At 40.2% G+C, this 19,219-nt stretch overlaps 1 protein-coding gene across 2 annotated transcripts in view; it reads right to left on the bottom strand.

Moving 5' to 3' along the window:
* LOC112266432 (ATP-binding cassette sub-family C member 4) overlaps positions 1 to 18,991 on the bottom strand; it is a 42,740-nt gene extending 23,749 nt beyond the window's left edge. For both annotated transcript variants that reach the window (XM_024443893.2, XM_024443895.2), the window contains exons 1-7: positions 18,618 to 18,991; positions 10,283 to 10,393; positions 9,652 to 9,772; positions 9,259 to 9,483; positions 9,083 to 9,172; positions 8,424 to 8,587; positions 7,848 to 7,973 (exon numbers count right to left, since the gene is read on the bottom strand). In XM_024443893.2, coding sequence (XP_024299661.1) covers positions 7,848 to 7,973; positions 8,424 to 8,587; positions 9,083 to 9,172; positions 9,259 to 9,483; positions 9,652 to 9,772; positions 10,283 to 10,393; positions 18,618 to 18,691 — 911 coding nt within the window. In that variant the 5' untranslated portion in view covers positions 18,692 to 18,991. The remainder of the gene's footprint in view (positions 1 to 7,847; positions 7,974 to 8,423; positions 8,588 to 9,082; positions 9,173 to 9,258; positions 9,484 to 9,651; positions 9,773 to 10,282; positions 10,394 to 18,617) is intronic.
* Between the last annotated feature and the right edge of the window lie 228 nt (positions 18,992 to 19,219).

The raw sequence follows: 19,219 nt of genomic DNA, 5'->3' as shown, positions 1-19,219 counted from the left end.
TTGTTGAGTGCCGTCTTAGTGCCAGCATCGGTTTGTGGTGGTAAATAGACAGCTACAAAAAAATATATAGATAAACTCTTTTGGTAAATAGTGTGATCTATAGCTTATTATGAGATACTCTACCTCAGGCGAGCAAAACCTAGAGACTTCCTTAATATTAAATTTTGTGCACCAGCTGTTATTTACAAATAGGCACAGACCACCACGCCTTGTCTTACCGGAGGCAGCTGTTCTAACTTGCCGATGGACTGAAAACCCCGCCAGCTGTATGTTATCCATGTCGTCGCTCAGCCACGACTCGTGAAACACAAGATATTACAGTTTTTAATGTCCTGTTGGTAGGATATCCTTGATCGGAGCTCAATCATTTAGTTATCCAATGATTGCACGTTGGCTAACAGGACTGATGGTGGAGGGGGATTACTCACTCGCCTACAAATTCTCAGAAGGAAGCCCGACCTCTGCCTCCCTTTTCCAACGTCTTTTCTTCATGCAAATGATGGGGATTTGGGCCCGTTCCTGAGAAAGAAGTATATCCTTCGCGTCGGACTCGTTAAAGAAAACATTTTCGTCCAGTTCGAGGTGAGTAATTGCTGTTCTGATGTCCAGAAGTTATTTTCGGTCATAAGTGATGATAGCATGTGAGAGAAAAATCACGTATTTACCTTTTTTGTTTAAAAATAGTAGTTAATACTTAATATGCTTAACAATAGTAAAGACATTTTCTTTAGTGCCAATGTTGTGCTTCTGAGAAAGGATGGTTCATCTCTTCTGCATTCACACCCTGTAGCTGGTATAGGCGTGTAGTCAAGGACATGGGATAGAGATAAACTTGAGGAACAGATAGACCTGTATTGTTTCAATTTCTCTTTGCTTCTGAGTAACCTGGTCACACCACATAAGACAGTCTCAGAGAAGTGACCACAGTTCTTCCGCTCATTCTGTTCTTTTACTATCTTACAAGGGCACAGCTGTGGGGAGACAGAAGAGAACAGAGGCTAACTTGGTAGAGAAGTGAGTAAACGGAACTGCCTTTATCACTTGTTTGTCCACTATGACCCGATACACCTGGCCACAATAAGAGAACAAGGTACTATTATGATGTCCTGATCTGCCAGGGAGGGGTGGAACCAACCATGACTAAACAGTTTTGTGTTTCTCTGTATTATTCGAGCTCTCACTCCATTCACTCTGTGTGCATGTTTGATTAAGTATAGCTCTGACTTGTGTGATAAGTATGCCTCTCCTCACTTAATAATACAGAAATAACCACCACAAGCAGCAACATTATGTTTAAAATAAGTTCAAAAATAAAGTTACGAACAACGCGAAAAAAAAAGAAAAAAAATTGCACAGTTGGTTAGGAGCCCGTAAAACGGCAGCCATCCCCTCCGGCGCCATTCCTTCCAGTGGGGCTTATAGGGGTTGTAGTGCAAAATAGTCTCATCTTTCCATAGAGTGGTCATATTAGTTAGCAGGCCCAACCGTTCAGACGCTTCAGACATTTTCATGAGAAGACAGATTTTCGGGATGTCTAATGGTCTGACAAACAGCGCTGTACCTCTGCCACTTTCCACCGCAGAAGGGCGAAATAGGCCCTTTTGCAAAAAAGACCTAACTAGCTAAAAGACCAAGTCAACCATTTCCTTTAAAATTGCTGTTCATTTTTTCTAATCGTGTTTGTCCATTTCCCAATAAACTGGTAGATTTTAATGGGGATTTTTTTATGTTCATTAGACTGACGCATGGATGCATCAATAGATTTTAACAAAGGTTTTTCACAGATCAAGAAAAATGGAAGAAGAACTACAGAATGACTATTACAGCTTTTGTGAACTTTGCTGCAGCCAGGAATATGGGAGGTAGAATGTTTTGGGAATGGGAATTCTATAAACGCCCCAGACATTCCACTAAAAGCTACCATAGAATGTAACATTCAGAGACAAAAACATGCAACTTCTCCCCATGTTAAGGCCAAAGAGAAGCAGAAAGAAGACTACAGCCAGGTCTCGTGGCTGGATAGTGTTGGCTGTTCATGGTGAGAGGGATCAGGGGACCAGACCTGTGATGTAACTGAAAGCTGTTTGTTGGCAGCTGGTGAAGTTAACGTGACTTTGCTCCCTCTGTGAGGCCCTGCTAGGGGTGCCTGGCCCTCAGCCAAATACTATAAACCACACACGCATATGTGCCTTCAGAAAGTATTCATACCACTTGACTTGACTCCACATTTTGTTGCGTTACAGCCTGAATACAAAATGGATTACAGTGATTTTATTTCTCACCCATAATATAGCCAATAGCCCATAATGACAAAGTGAAAACATGTTTTTAGATTTTTTTGCTAATTTATTGAAAATCAAATACAGAAATATCTAATTTACATAAGTAAATACTTTGTAGAAGCACCGTTGGCAGCAATGACAGCTGTGAGTCTTTCTGAGTAAGTCTCTAAGAGCTTTCCCCACCTGGATTTTGCAACTTTTCCTATTATTCTTACAATTTTTTTTCAAAATTTTTCAAATTTGTTGTTGATCACTGCAAGACAACCATTTTTAGGTAGATGTAATTCCAAACAGTAGCTCGGTCACTGTCTTATTGGTAAGCAACTCCAGTGTAGATTTGGCCTTTGGTGTTTTGGTGTTTTAGGTTACTGTCTTGCTGAAAGGTAATTCATCTCCCAGTGTCTGGTGGAAAGCAGACTGAACGCGGTTTTCCTCTAGGATTTTGCTTGTGCTTAGCTCCATTCCATGTATTTTTTACCCTGAAAAACTTCAGAGTCCTTAATGATTAGAAGCATAACCATAACATGATGCAGCCTCCACTATGCTTGAAAATACAGAGAGTGGTACTCAGTAACGTGTTGTATTAGATTTATAGCAACAGTCTTCGACAACTCATCCACATCGTCTCTGTAATTTACACCGTCATGCTTTGCCTTCATGGCAATCGTGTAGGCTACCTCAGGTATTTCTGTGTGGGAATTGTTGCTCATTTCAATCAAATCATTTCACTATCCATGGCATATTTTTGAATTCCTGGTTTCTGAGCTGGTAACTGTAGGCTATTCAACAAGTGGAATTATTTGTGGAAATCGATGCAAGGGGTGGACCCTGAAAACTCGGACGGATCATCATTGTCCACTGTATTTCAATTTGCAGGGATAGCTACAGGCTACTTGCCCAGCCGACGCTTGTCACTGAAGTATCACTGTAGCCTACTTTTGTTTCTCATCACATGTCCCTGGCGGCATTTTGATTCCCCCATCAGGCTGCCACATTTAGCCATCCAATATATATATATTGAGGTATTTCTCTCCCCACTCTGCTGATGAGTATTTTTATCTGCTCGTACAGGAGTAATAGAGGCCTAGTGCACTAATTTGGTGGATTTATTTTTTTATATAAAACTATGTTTTCATTGTGATTTATCATGGGGTGCTGCAGCACCCTCAGCACCCCTAGTTCCCACAGCTATGACTGGCTATAAGATCTGGATGGATCATTGTAAATGCACGTTTACGAAAATCTCCCTTAGCCCAGGGCTATGGTGCAATATGAACGTGCCTAATATGTTGTCTTGTGTCAAACTTTATTTTTCAGGAAGTACACAGAGATGTATCCACCGAATGGACAAGGTCACATTGGCTATATGCTGCTGGTAGTGGCTAGCTAGTATAATCCATGCTTAGCCTATTATCTGACGATATTCATTGTTACTCATTGTCACTTCATTCTTAAGTTCTGCACGCAATGCAGAGTCATTATAGCGTAGTCTTCTTTGTAGCAGATATCATGCCTGCACAAATCAATAAAATCAAATGTTATTGTCATATATACAGGATAGGCACTCAATGACATGCTTACTGGTGGAAATCTTGTTCACTCGTCATAGGGCTATGCCAATCTGATCATGTCATGTTGATCTAGCGCAGTGTAGGCATTATGTATGGTTTCTGGTGTATAGACCATGGACTCTTTCCCCTTAACATGTTGTGCTGTTTCCTCTTCCCTTGCTATTGCTCTCTCCTCTCTATTAAGTCTATTAGAATGTATGGAACGCCATAACATCGGCACGTCTTTCATGGTCGTGCCCGGCCGGCCGTGAGCACTCCCGTACACTGGTCTACACAGGCTGATTGCTGTCGTGCTGTTCACAGCTATATGATTTGGATAGGAGTGGACTTGGAACTAAGGTGCTGCAGTAACGGCCATTACAATTATCAAGTGCCCCCTCTGCTGTCAAGGCAGGCAATATCAAACACCATTTTCTAAACAACATGCAATTTAGCTATCCTCTACAGGGAAAATGGTGCATCTATGCTGTTGGTAGTGGCTCAATGTATGGAACACTAAATAACACTGGTGTGTCATCCATGATCGTACCCTGCCCGGGTATGAGAATTCCCGTCCACTGATCTACACAGACTGAGTACTGTTCAGAGCTACTTGGCTGCATAAGAGTGGACTTTACTAAGCTGAACTCAAGATAACTTGTTGAATGGACTCATCGACAATCCCTCTCAGCAATCGTGGTCTGTAAGCTAGTCATTCATATTTGATTTTAAGTAACCTTGCTCAAGTGAAGCTTTGCAACATTAGTCATTTGATCAATCGATTCATCAGTGACTCAAATATGTCATCAATGCTTTATGAGCTCAATAGACCTACTGCTGCATTTAACTCTTGGCATTTTTATATAATCTCATCATAAACAAAATGTCTTCCGTTTGCTTGATATCAGCACCAGCAATCAGTTCTCCTGGACTCCTGACTCCAATTAGCTTTTGGAAAGGTCATTAGCCAAGGGGTTCACATACTTTTTCCAACCTACACTGTGTATGTTTAAATTATGTATTCAATATAGACAAGAAAAATACAATAATGTGTGTTATTAGTTTAAGCACACTGTTTGTCTATTGTTGTGACTAAGATGAAGATCAGATCAAATTATATGACTAATTTATGCAGAAATCCATATCATGTTAACCATGCATATCGCTTATGGAATGTGTGGCTGGGTAGACATACACGCAGATGTCTCACTTCATGCAGAAACATTCCATATGATTACTTTCCAATACAGCATAATTACCGGCCTCAAACTATTCAATAAAATTCCTTATGACATCCTGTCTCTGTTGTCATGTTAAGCCTGTACTCGATTGCAGGTAGCCTAGTGGTTAGAGCATTGGGCCAGTAACCGGAAGGTTGCTGGATCGAATCCCCGAGTTGACAAGGTAAAATTCTGTCGTTCTGCCCCTGAGCAAGGCAGTTAACCCACTGTTTCCTGGGTGCTGAAGACGTGGATGTCAATTAAGGCAGCCCCGCGCACCCCTCATTTCAGTTGAATACATTCAGTTGGACAACTGATTAGGTATCCCCCTTTCCCGATTGAAATGCTCTTTAACACTCCCAAGGTCGATGTCTGCGCCCCCGCTGGAATCTAATCAGCACAAAAATACCCATAAAAATCGGTCAATTTAAGCAAGAGATATCATTGGATGTGTCTCAATCTGCCTATGACGCACTTCCTGCCACCCCCGTGCTTCACGGTTGGGATGGTGTTCTTCGGCTTGCAAGCCTCCCCCTTTTCCTCCAAACATAACGATGGTCACTATGGCCAAACAGTTCTATTTTTGTTTCATCAGACCAGAGGACATTTCTCCAAAAAGTACAATCTTTGTCCCCATGTGCAGTTGTAAACCGTAGTCTGGCTTTTTTATGGTGGTTTTGGAGCAGTGGCTTCTTCCTTGCTGAGCGGCCTTTCAGGTTATGTCGATATAGGACTCGTTTTACTGTGGATATAGATACTTTTGTACTTATTTCCTTCAAACAAATGCATTACATTAGCTATCAAATGTCAAGTAAACTGAGTAATAGGGAATGGAGACTTAACTTGAAAATGTGGAGGATACCTCTTCCTGGTTCCCCGACTTACGTTTTTTTTATACTGTGTTTTGCTTGTTTGGGTTGCTCTCCTCACAGGCAGTTTAGTGCACGTTTTTTCTGTTGGTGAGACGAAACTGCCAAACCTCTGAAAGGTATTATTGTGCGTCTGACTTGCAACACAAGATTTGTTCAAGTCTAAAATGTTGGTCCGTAATCATAACATGGTGTTTGTATGTTCACAGATGAAATTTCACGTTTACGTTCATGTTTCACTCATGGCCTTTCTTACATGCTGATCAGACCGGACACGTAGTGTGCGCGAGCATCGCAAAATAAATTTAGAAATTGCACCCACACTGCTCGCGTCTGCGTTGCCAAGGCTAAAATAGAAGTCATTCCTATTTCTGATGCAGATCGCGCTGCAAGTCCTGCCTCTCCCATCTCCTCATTGGAAGCAGGTACCCACGTGCCATCTCCTCATTGGCTATACCCACGTGGGTGATTGAAAGATGAAATGTTTTGCCGGTTGTCGTGGTAATACTATGAAAGTGTAGATACCAATCACCATATAAGTTCAAAGATGAAAAAGCCTGGAAGGAGGAGAGATGACTGGAAACAATTTGGTTGGCCGTTTTATGTGTGGATTAATTGTCGGAGTAGAGGACCTTGTGCATTTCGTAAAATAACAACTCAATGTTTATATCCCAGGACAAATTAGCCAGCAACAGCAAGCTAGCTAAATAGAACAACTTAGCTAGCAAGTACAAGCTAACTAGCTAAATTGCCATACATGTTTAATGCTTTTTGACCTGTCCCTAAATGAATGTCATTGGTTCAGAGTTTGTTTTGATATTTTAACCTGCGTGTCGTGAACGCGTTTGGTGTAGGGGGACAAAATACATTTATGCACGATGCCGGTTTGGTTTCCGTGTTACGATCCTAACAATTTACGTATGGATTTTCTTACGATCCGTATGTTCAACCTATTGGCAGGTATCTGGCTCCATAAGCGCTCCTTGATGTAGCATGGGCAACATTTTCCATATCCTCAAAGGTATCTGCCGTTGCGAATGTTAAGACCACTGTAGACTTCTAAATTGATAGTGCAGTTTGTTTAGGTGGTTTTACAGCTAATTTACATGCTGATATTGTCTTTATATTACTGTGTGTAGCAACATGTGCTATCTAGCTAGCTAGCCAGCCAGCCAATAGAGAGGATGGATTTTGTAGTTGACTTGAGCTGGAACAAGTCAAGTTATTTAATTTTACCTTTATTTTACTAGGCAAGTCAGTTAAGTTAAGTTAAGAACAAATTCTTATTTTCAATGACGGCCTAGGAACAGTGGGTTAACTGCCTGTTCAGGGGCAGAACGACAGATTTGTACCGTGTCAGCTCGGGGATTCGAACTTGCAACCTTTCGGTTACTAGTCCAACACTCTAACCACTAGGCTACCCTGCCGCCCCATTAGTTTACAAACAATATTGTTCTCACATATTAGTGTTATTTAACACTGTAAATTAAAGGAACAAGGGGTTTTGGGTGGATTTCTCCTTTAAGTTGAACATGTGCTCTTTATGACAGAATGTTAAAATTAGGTGAAATAAGTTACACTACACAGAATGTATTCATTTGGTGGAACGACCCATTTACTTTCTGGTCTTCGATATTCCCTTTTGAAAACTACAGGTGCAAACATGCAAAAAGTTATTTTCAACTTAAATCAATACATATTTATTCTCCCATAGGGGAAATTCATGTAAAAATATAGCTGCAAACAGCCATGGCGGGGTTCAAGCACCATGGCTCCACCATCAAGACAAAATGGACTGTACAAGGAATGTGAATGTTAAAAGGGACCAATCCCATCTAGCTGGAGGACCTTGGTTTATCATACCATTTGTGTATCTAGCTAATAGAAATAAACATATACCATTTATGTTCCTACTGTAGTTTTTACCTTCGGACTTCATTGACGAGTGCTGAGAAGGGCTTTTCCCAGGCATACATTTTGATGATCCTGATTCCTGACACCACTTCATTCATGGTGCGTATTCTACTGTCTGTGAGGACAGCAGTTTTACTCCTGCAATGAAAGGAGTTCCCTCAGTCAGTTCAGACATATCTCCTTGTGAACAAAAACTTCTGACATTTCCTGAGTTTAATGAACCACTGGCAATGTTTAAAATTAAGATAGCTCTTTCGTAGAATCAGAGAAGTCTGCATTGCTTTAGGGTTTCATAGCGCCAAATTAAAACTATTACGTCCAGCACTTGTGTCGTTGATCATGTGAACAACTTCCCAAGCAAGTGTTCACAAAGCTAACTTTTCTTCACATGTGCTTGAAGTGTTCCAAGAGGTCATCTTTACAGTCAAAACTGAAAAGGGGTTTAAAACATGGGCATCATCAATATAGGTTGACCCAAGGTACCTCTATGACGTAATCATTGAAGCATAGGAAACACATAGTCAACTTCTACTAAGACCCCACTCTGACTGTAAATTCAAGTCATGTCATGTAACGTATGTAATTCACCTGAGGGAGCCGAAGAGCTTTCCAAACATGGTCTGTAGTGGCATAAGGAACAAAAGGACAGCCACGCCTGCCAGGCACGACGGGCCAATCTCATACCACAGGAGTATGATAACCACCACAGCCTGTAGAGGTGCTATCCAGAGGTAGTGCAGATTGGTGGTCACCTACAAAGACCAGTGATCCTTGGTTAATGTAGCTGTTACATACCGTTTCTAAGTAGTTGCATTTAGCACAACATATGATCCTTCGAGCTGGATTCATGACCTAATACAACGGCCAACAGGCCACGCTTGTCATCATACCACTGAAGAAGCTGCATGGGCTCCCCATGTTATATACATTTATATTCTTTCATCAGTCTGGTTTGAGTTTAGCGTCGGACTATTGTAAACATTTGTGCTAAGCAACCATCTGCATTTTCCATTCATCCATGACTTTGTTCTCTACGTCTGGATTTAACTTATGTACTTTATTTGCCAGGACAGGATGACAAGACGGCTCAAATATTGGTGCATTCCATTCCTGTACATTTGACGAAGGGTCAATTGTTATATAAGCTAGAGCCATACTCTTCAGAAACCTATGGAATGAAGGGTGATGATGTGCTCAACCATTTCATCCAAAGTAACCGCATGTCTTCATGCACTTCCTGCTTTTACCTCATCAAACCTGTTGACATCGTTGGATAGCAGGTTCACTATTTGGCCTGTGGTTGTTCTTCCCATCGCTGCACTGCTGAGACACAGGGCCTATGGGGGAATTCAATTTACTAGTAAATTGTTCTTAAAGATTTCAATTTGTTTAATGTGTATGGAAGTATGCAGCGTAGAATGACCTTCTTGTAGATCATGTGACACATGGCCACTCGTATCTTCATGCCGGTCCTCAGGACGTGGTAGAAGTAGAGACTTTGGAGGACGGTCAGTGCAACGGTGGACAGAGAGACACCAGCAGCGTAGCCAAAGGCCTCATAGAGTGCATCCATGTTATTTGGATCGTACTTCTCAAAGTATTGGATCAGCTTTCCCAAGAACACTGGCTGGATCACCTTAACCACCTCCTATTGGGGGAACAAGAGAGAGGTAGAGCGATTTCAACCTGAACTCAAATCCACTTATTTACACTGTAAAAGCTGACATATATGGATAGATAACCCACTCACCATGTACTGTAGGTACATAGATCAAATGTTCTTTTAAAAAACAGGCAAACGTATATTTCTACATACTACAGTGAAACTAAAGATCCCCAGCACTGCGTAGTGTTTCCCATAGCACTTCACGATGGCTTTGGTGAGTTTGGGCATACGCAGTTCCTTGGCAGCCATTCGAACCTCCTTATCCCAATGTCTGTAAAGATTAGCACATTGTTAAGACTATGATCAGAAAACAGAACACAGGCCATTCATATTTTTTTAATCTCTACCTGGGACTATTTGGAGCCTAAATACACAATGGTGCTAAGTTCAGTGGTTTAGCATGAAACTCCAAATGGAGCCAGGGAAAGTCATCAATCAACGCTCAGAAAACAAAACAAAAAAAGACCGACAATACAAGAAGGGATGTAAACAATGAAGAGGGAAAGGGCTAGGCTAGAGGATAGGGCTAGGCTAGGGGATAGGGCTAGGCTAGGGGATATGGCTAAAGGATAGGCCTAGGGGATAGGGCTAGGCTAGGGGATAGGTCTAGGAGATGGGGATAGGGCTAGGCTAGAAGATAAGGGGATAGGGCTAGGCTAGGAGACACGGCTAGGCTAGAGGATAGGGCTAGGCTAGGGGATAGGGCTAGGTTAGGGGATAGGCCCAGGGGTAGGGCTAGGTCCTAGGGAGAAAAATAGAGCTGGGCCACAGTATGTCATACCTCTGTAGTTCCTCTCCCAGGCCCTGAGAAGCATCATCGGGAAGCACTTGGTACATGTCATCTTCCTCTAGCCTCCGCTTATTTCCAATACTGAATAAAGGGGTTACCCAACTGATAGAGAAGAAAAAGGAGGGAGAGAGAGACAAAGCAGGTTAATTAACCAATGCATTAATTAACCAATGCAATAGCCAATTAACTAACGCAATAATTAACCAATACAGATTGAGGAAAGAGAAAACACAAAATAGGAAGTGGATGTGTATGAGCAACATTTCATCCATGAACCCCAACGTCAAAATGCACTGTACTAAATGTTCTGCTTTATGTTTTTATTTATTTATTAGGATATACATGTAGTAGAAGGGCCTGGTTTTTGGAAGAATTCAACTGGCCTTGTTTGTTGGCACTGCCCTACGACAACTTGGTTGAAGAGTAACAAATTAAATGTATCTTACATAAGTAGCTTTATCTTTTTACGAATGACTGCTTCAGGGTTCAAGTGTTAACCAATAGCTCGTTTGTTTTAGTTGTGTAAGCCAACTTTACGTGACCTCAGCCATTCTCCCTCAGCAGTGTCACTGAAATATAGGAATTAACATGGAACAAAGAATATTCTATTACAGGTGGTAACTGTTGCGTGATCAATATGCATGCACGAACAATGTTTTTACATCTAAATGCAAGGAGCACTGTGAACTTTACCCCTTTCTCAGTACCACAAACCACGCCGGCACAATTGTATAAATGTCGACAGAACAGAACACGTTTAGTTTGAGCATGGTGGGATCCATTTGTTGGTAAAATGTATTTATGGGCAAATATTGATATAATAAAAATCATATCGAAGTAAACTTAGAGTCATGCGATGATGTGTTGTGTGGTCCTCCCACTACGACTCATCGGGAAAGCATGCAGTTTATTAAACTACAGATGAGATAAATGATGAGGAACTTAACTGGGTGGTGAATGTGCAAGGTGATTCTCCTTTCCAATAAATACAGAGGGTCTTATTCTGGTGACATGATGAGCGATGCTTGGCTGCCGATGGACAACTACAAATAATATTGGTTATTCATAATAATCTCATAATGTAGGTAGACTATCCATACTGCATCAGCAAGCTGTTGGTTAAAGCGCATGTGCCAAGACTAGAGTGGGCACATTTGTCGTATGACAACAATTGTGACAAAACCATCAGTAGTGTTGATAAATGTGATGGAAACCCAATTAACTTGTATTTTTCATTCAGTACATGGAAATTTAAAGGCATAAGTTATTGTTATGTGCACTGTCCTCACACACAGCCTTTTATCCGCAAAAAGTATGTTTGATGGAAAAATCTCAGGTCTAAAATGCACAAATAGTTTTATAAAGATTTTTGAATATTCACATGGAAATCTATCGCTAATTGGATGGAAACCTAACTACTGTTACCTTGTTTTTCAGCTTGAAAGAGCATTGCAACTGGTTGCCTCCTTCTAGACTGAAGCAGTGTGGAATGGCACATTCAGATCTGGATGTGTCAAATCACAAATCTTCATCTTGCTCAAAACAACCAGTTCATCATACTGTGCATCAACACTGTGCAACATTCTCTGAATTCTAGTATGGCTCATGGGATAGAAGGTTAACTTTTTGACTGACCTGTGATCAGTTTGCTTGCTTTGCTCTACTGATTTTGTGGTGTTTTCTAACCCGGAAAACACTGAATGGATAATCAGGCAGCATTGAATGGATAATCTGGGGTCTGCGGCCAGCCGCACCACTTAAAAACTGAAGGATTGGGCTGGAGAAGTGTAACCGCTCTCAAATGTAATAGATGTGGGTCTATGCATGGAGTGACAGTCCATGGGATAATTTGAAGCTTTACATTGATTGTTTACAAAACTCAAAAGACAACAAAAATATAAACAAGAGCAATACAACCATATGTTGGGTTATGATAATTGAAATGATCACGTGACAGCAGAGAATATCCAGATAGTCTCTTTAAAAGACCACTGACACATGAAAAATTGGACAATTCCACAGAAAAACTATTGTTGAAACAGTGCATTCGGAAAGTCCTTGACTTTTTCCCACATTTTGTTACGCTACAGCCTTATTCTAAAATGTATTAAAGGACCACAATACCCCATAATGACAAAACAAAAACAGTTTTTTAGACATAAAAAAATAAATAATGAAATATCACAAGGCTTGGACACTTTTACTGAAAAAAAAAACACTCTGTAAAGGGTAGACTAATGTAGGACAATTGATGTACCCTACGAGAGAGAGATCCTGAGCAAAACAAATGAAGGTGAACACGGTTTTGACATAGTGGCTCTTGATCAAAAGAAGGCTTTTGATTTATGGAACGCTAATACTTATGGAATGCTATGGCAGCCTATGGATTCCCAACAAGGTTTATAAACAAGGCGAAATCTCTGTATGCCAAGACTGTATGCCAGGTGAACAGTAAATGGCCACCTGACAGAGGATGTGATCATAAAGAGCGGAGTTAAACAAGGTTGCCCTTGCTCAGCCCTATACAGTATGGCTATAAGTCCCTTATTGACAAACATCAAAGAAGATAAAAGGGTGTATTATTAGATCAAGATAAAGTGTCGAGTCTAGGATACGCCGACGACGTGACTGTTCTTGTTCACACACAAAAAGGAATTTGACATTGTCAGAGTACTTTTGGCATTATGAGAAAGTATCTGCCGCTAGGCTAAATCAGGCCAAATCAGAGGCAGTATAGACAGGAAAACCTGAAAAGAAAACTACTTGGGATATAGAGGTAAGGGAAGAAATCAAAATATTGGGATTGATTGTGTGCAATAAAGAGTTTGCAGAGAGAAATTGGGAGAAAAAGACTTGGAAGTGAAAGAAGAAGTAAATAAATGATCAAACCGAATTACCAACTTCAAGTCAAGAATCAATATCAACAAAATGTTTAACCTATCCAAAGTGATGTTCTTGAGTACTGTAGGGTAGCAGGGTAGCCTAGTGGTTAGAGTGTTGGACTAGTAACTGAAAGTAACTGAAAGGTTGCAAGTTCAAATCCCCTAGCTGACAAGGTACAAATCTGTCGTTCTGCCCCTGAACAGGCAGTTAACCCACTGTTCCTAGGCCGTCATTGAAAATAAGAATTTGTTCTTAACTGACTTGCCTAATTAAATAAAGGTTCAAAAAAATTAAATAAATAAAAATTCCTCCCACAGAAAAGTGTGGGAAGAAATGAAACAAAGAATGTTGTTGACTGAGGGCCACCTGCGTGCCGCAGCGGTCTAAGGCACTGTATCGCAGTGCTTGAGGCGTCACTACAGCGCTGGGTTCGATGCCAGGCTGACCGGGAGACCCATGAGGAGGCGCACAATTGGCCCAGAGTCGTCCGAGTTAGAGAAGGGTTTGGCCGGCCAGGATTTCCTTTTCAGCTTTCAGTTTTCAGCTGTGCTAACATAATTGAAAAAGGCTTTTCAAATGATCAATTAGCCTTTTAAAATGATAAACTTGGATTAGCTAACACAATGTGCCATTGGAACACAGGAGTGATGGTTGCTGATAATGGGCCTCTGTACGCCTATGTATTCCATTAAAAAAACGGCAGTTTCCAGCTACAACCGTAATTTACAACATTAACAATGTCTACACTGTATTTCTGATCAATTTGATGTTATTTTAAATGGACAAAGATGCAGCTTTTCTTTAAAAAACAAGGACATTTCCAACTGACCACAATCTTTTGAATGGTAGTACATATCACACACACAGTGCCTTTGCAAAACATTCAAGAGCCCTTGACTTTTTCCACATTTTGGTAGGTTACAGCCTTATTCTAAAATTGATTAAATCATTTTTTCCCCCGCTCATCAATCTACACAATAACCCATTATAACAAAGCAAAAAAACACGTTTTTCTTGGTCATAAAAATAAATACAAATGATAGCACATAAGTATTCAGACCCTTTACTCAGTACTCTGTTGAAGCACCTTTGGCAGTGATTACAGCCTCAAATCTTCTTGGGTATGACGCTACAAGCTTGACACACCTGTATTTGGGGAATTTCTCCCATTCTTAGGGTCGTTGTCCTGTTGGAAGGTGAACCTTCACCCCAGACGTCCTGTGCGCTCTGGAGGAGGTTTTCATCAAGGATCTCTCTGTACTTTGCTCTGTTCATCTTTGCCTCGATCCTGACTAGTCTCCCAGTCTCTGTCGCTGAAAAACATCCCCACGGCATGATGCCACCACCACCATGCTTCACCGTAGGGATGGTGCCAGGTTTCCTCCAGACGTGACGCTTGGCATTCAGAGAAAAGAGTTTAATCTTGGTTTCATCAGCCCAGAGAATCTTGTTTCTCATGTTCTGAGAGTATTTAGTTGCCTTTTGGCAAACTCCAAGTGGGCTGTTATATGCCTTTTACTGATGAGTGGCTTCTGCCTGGCCACTCTACCATAAAGGCCTAATTTGTGGAGTGGTGCAGATATGGTTGTCCTTCTGGAAGGTTCTCCCATCTCCACAGAGGAACTCTAGAGCTCTGTCAGAGTGAGCATCATGTTCTTGGTCACCTCCCTGACCAAAGCCCTTCTACTCCGATTGCTCAGTTTGACCGGGTGGCCAGCTCTAGGAAGAGTCTTGGGGGTTCCAAACTTCTTTCATTTAAGAATGATAGAGGCCACTGTGTTCTTGGGGAACTTCAATGCTGCAGACATTTTTTGGTACCCTTTCCCAGATCTGTTGCTTGACACAATCCAGTCTCTGTGCTCTACAGAGAATTCCTTCGACCTCATGGCTTAGTTTTTGCTCTGACATGCACTGTCAACTGTGGGACCTTATATAGACATGCGTGTGCCTTTCCAAATCATGTTCAATCAAATTAATTTACCACATGTAGACTCCAATCAAGTTGTAGAAACATCTCAAGGATGATCAATGGAAACAGGATGCACCTGAGCTTCATTTCGGGTATCATAGCAAAGGGTCTGAATACTTATGAATATAAGGTATTTCTGTTTTTCTTTTTAAGAAATTTGCAAACATTTCAAAAAACCTGTATTCGCTTTGTCATTATGGGGTATTGTGTGTAGATTGATGAGGAAATATTTGTAATGTAACAAAATGTGGAAAAAGTCAAGGGGTCTGAATACTTCGCTAGGTATGCCTATGTTGGGTTTACTTACCACTATGTTCAAGCAACTGTACAAAGTTTCAAACGGTAGCTTGCAAAGTAACCATTATCAGCTAAGTGTACATCGACTCGTTTCAGGAAACTAGGCATATGTCGCGCGTCACTACTTCACAGGAGAGGCATTTGAACGTAAACATTTATATTTGATCAAAATGCATTTTTGACCTTCTGGAACATGTGAACATTTCATCTGCCTTAATAACAAATGTGTATGCTATCTGTAAATACAAATAAATTGTTAAATTACGAGCATAGTTGGTTTAGCCCCAGAAAAAGACAGGAACCTACCTGCTAGCCATGTCTGGCTGAGATAATGGATGGGCTGGACATGTCGAGAGATGAGTTCGGATTAGACTGCCATGTAGCACGCTTCTGTCTCTAACTTGTACTATGTGTAGGTAATTCTTTCTAATATGTCTTTTTTTAAAGATATCAAGAAGAACTGCAAAAGTGCTGCTCTCCACTTTCTGGAGGGCCGAGTTTGGAGATCAGTGGAATGCCCGGTGGAAGCAGAGTATGATAGCTAAGGAGATTGAGAAAATTCTGTCTTTTGATTGCATGTGGAGGGAGTCGAAAAGAGAACACACAGGCTGTTGTGTAAAACACCTTTCACGAGATTACATCTTCAAACTAAGGGCAACCATGGCATCCGTGACAGGTTAAGAGTCCAGCTAGCTACATTTTCAGATATGACCAGTTTCAAATTTTTCAGAAAGTAGTTTTAATTGCAAGTTAAAGCGTACTCTTAGCTAGCTACCTAACGTTAGCTGGCTGGCTCGATAGCTAATGTTACTGGTATGATCTGTGTAGTAATATTATTCATATCTTGGAGCAATTTGCATTGCTAGTTATAGCCTAATGTTAGCTAGCTAGTTAACATTGAAACTAGTTGGTTAGCTACCTGCAGATTCATGCAGGGCAGGAACATTATGAGTTGGGATTATGGTTCATTGTTTAGCTAGCTAGCTACGTGTCTGAACAAAAGACTGCAGTATACAAGTAACCATTTCACTGTACCGTTTACACCTTCTGTGTCCTGTGCATGTGAACCAATAAACTTTGATATAGTGTGTGTTTACCAGAGACGGTAATATGAGGAACAACATGACTTGCACCAAAGTCAAGTTAGGATATAAGGTTAGGCCAATGAGACAGTGTCCAAGTAAAAAAAAAAATATCTGGTAGAATGCCTTGTTTTTATTTCATCACACTCACAACCGTAATCTATTATCTGCAATTAGCTTGCTATTAACTTGTAAATAATGATCTTGTTGTAAGCTTATTTTCCTGTAATAATTCATACAAATTAGCTAAAGTTAAGATGGTCAGCTATATGATATGGTCATTAATTGAAGCAAACCAAAACATTGTTTAGAAAGTTGTATTTAGTTGCCTGGTTTGCTACATTGACACATACTAAATTCATGTTTAAAACAGATGGGTTTATTGGTGTCATGCATCCTGTAGTTTTTGTGTTTATACTTTTTCATAATGAAAAGTTTGATGTCGGACAACAATAGAATGTTCATGATGCTACTGTGATAACTGTCTACAGACATGTCGGTAAACGCAGTATAAACCAGCCTTTAGTCTTGAAATATTTGGTTGTTTAGTACACTTCTGCACTCACTCTGTTTAGCACATGGCCTCAAGTGTATCCTTAAAGAGATGGGAAGGGCTAAGGCTTACTTAAGAGGGTGTGAACTATGCTGAATGAGTGTAGACAAAGAGCTCTCCAGTAGGTGTACCAAAACATTCAAGGACCATTTTCTCAAAAGTGGGGTTACAAGTTAATCAACTTTCAAAGCATAATTACTTTTCCATTGATCCTCTGTAGTGTAGCTCTGAGTCTTTACTTCTATCCAATTTAAAAAACACAATTTCAAATTTTGCTACATAAGACCGAGCCGCTAGGTCACAAATGGGCCATCTACTGCTTGACAGGCAGAGCCCATAAATGATTGGGAAATTCACCTAAAACACTTGTCAGGTACAGTTCACTTTTATGTCACTCAAATATACAATTAATGGTGGCCAATAGAGAGATATCTTGAGGCTACCCTCACTTATCTGTAATTACATGATCAATTTATGTTTGCTCATCATGCAGTTATTTGCTGTATAACTCTGATGATAGAGCTAAACATGCACAATTGTTTGGCATGGAATAATTGTAAATGTGTAGTTCTAACTATTCGTAGCATATCATACATTTTTCAAATTCCTAATATATTGTACGTTTGCAAATTCATAACATATCATACAAAAAGGACGATGGACATCCACAAATTAATACATCCATACGAAATGTTACATATCATACTAAATGGAGTGTATACTGTAGGATTTACATACATAATCATACAAAATGCTCTGAGACCAGGTTGCTTCAAGAGGTTAATGATACTGTATTACAATCTAATAGTTAATATCAACATTTACTTAACAATCCCTTGACTGTTGTTAATGGTTTTAGCAGGCAAATCAAATGCTCTGTAACTTATTGTGAACTTTTATTGATTTTCATAACAGCAAGCTAGGACTGATGGTTTGATTAGCTAAACTATCAAGTCTGTTTGTTTGCTTACCAAGGCAACTACTGTAGCTAGCTTCTGGTAAACCTGCTAGCTACTTCAGTGCACATGCAGCAGCTACTATTCCTGGGATTCACATAAAACGCACAGACACGTTACAAAGTACAGAACAAGACCAACAACATAATGTCATATCTTAAGTTCAATAAAAAAAATCCCGCCAAAATTAAATACAAGTGATATATAGGAAAGACACCAAGGGACAACAAAAACACTATTTACACACTATTCATATATACATATTTATATATACAGTAGTTAAATTAGATTTAAATTAAATTAGAGGAGAGGCGCTGTGATACATTACGTTTTTGTATCTGTTTTTTATTTTTTTAAGTTAAACTTGCTTTTTGCCTGAGTAAGCAGTAACCAATGGTGCAGAGCATTCAACTCGGGGCTCTATGTGTTCTCTAGAAAATAAATGCAACTCCGTGAAAGGTCAGTTCCACTCCACTCGTTATTTTTCCATAGAACTCATAGCCAGCCCCTTGTTTATCCCTTACTGATCGGCTACTTTCAAAAGATCGAGCTACAGTGTTAACTGTAAACAGCGTTGTATACTTACCAGAAAAACACCCGTGAAAATAAATTGGCTGTTGTTAATGGATTAAATTGCACATCTCTCTTCAGTTGTTCCATTGTTGTGTTATGACACCATGCCAAAATGTGTAAATAAATAGACCGGTGAGGAGGAGTCTACCGTGTCCAGACGAATTCACATTCATTTTCTGTTTTCAAGGTTGTCAAACATCGTCTTAAGCTTTGTTTTACCATTGACAATTACATATGATTTTGTAATTGTATTTCGATTTCCTATCCTTACATATAATTATGTAATCTGATTTACTTATTTCAGTCCCTGAATTGTTTAATCAAAGTTTTCGCCACCAGCTCGTTATATCGGCCATAAAAACTACAACCGGTCTGCCTGACCTGATAAGTCGAGAGCGCATATGTGCCCAGGGTTGCCAGGTGTTCCTGAATTTACAGCCCATGACTACTTAAAACCCACACACAAGGCCTGAAAACTAGCCCACATTTTTTTTTCGCAGCAAGAGAGGAGTTGCCACAACTAACCAATAAACATTTTTTCCATAACGTTATTGAGCCAATTAAGAAGGAATCTCGATTTAACTTCTAATGACCTTAGCAAAATTCGGTTTTCCA

This window comes from Oncorhynchus tshawytscha, linkage group LG14 (genome assembly GCF_018296145.1).
Source record: "Oncorhynchus tshawytscha isolate Ot180627B linkage group LG14, Otsh_v2.0, whole genome shotgun sequence".
NCBI lineage: Eukaryota > Metazoa > Chordata > Actinopteri > Salmoniformes > Salmonidae > Oncorhynchus > Oncorhynchus tshawytscha.
This window is presented reverse-complemented; position numbering and strand designations above follow the sequence as displayed.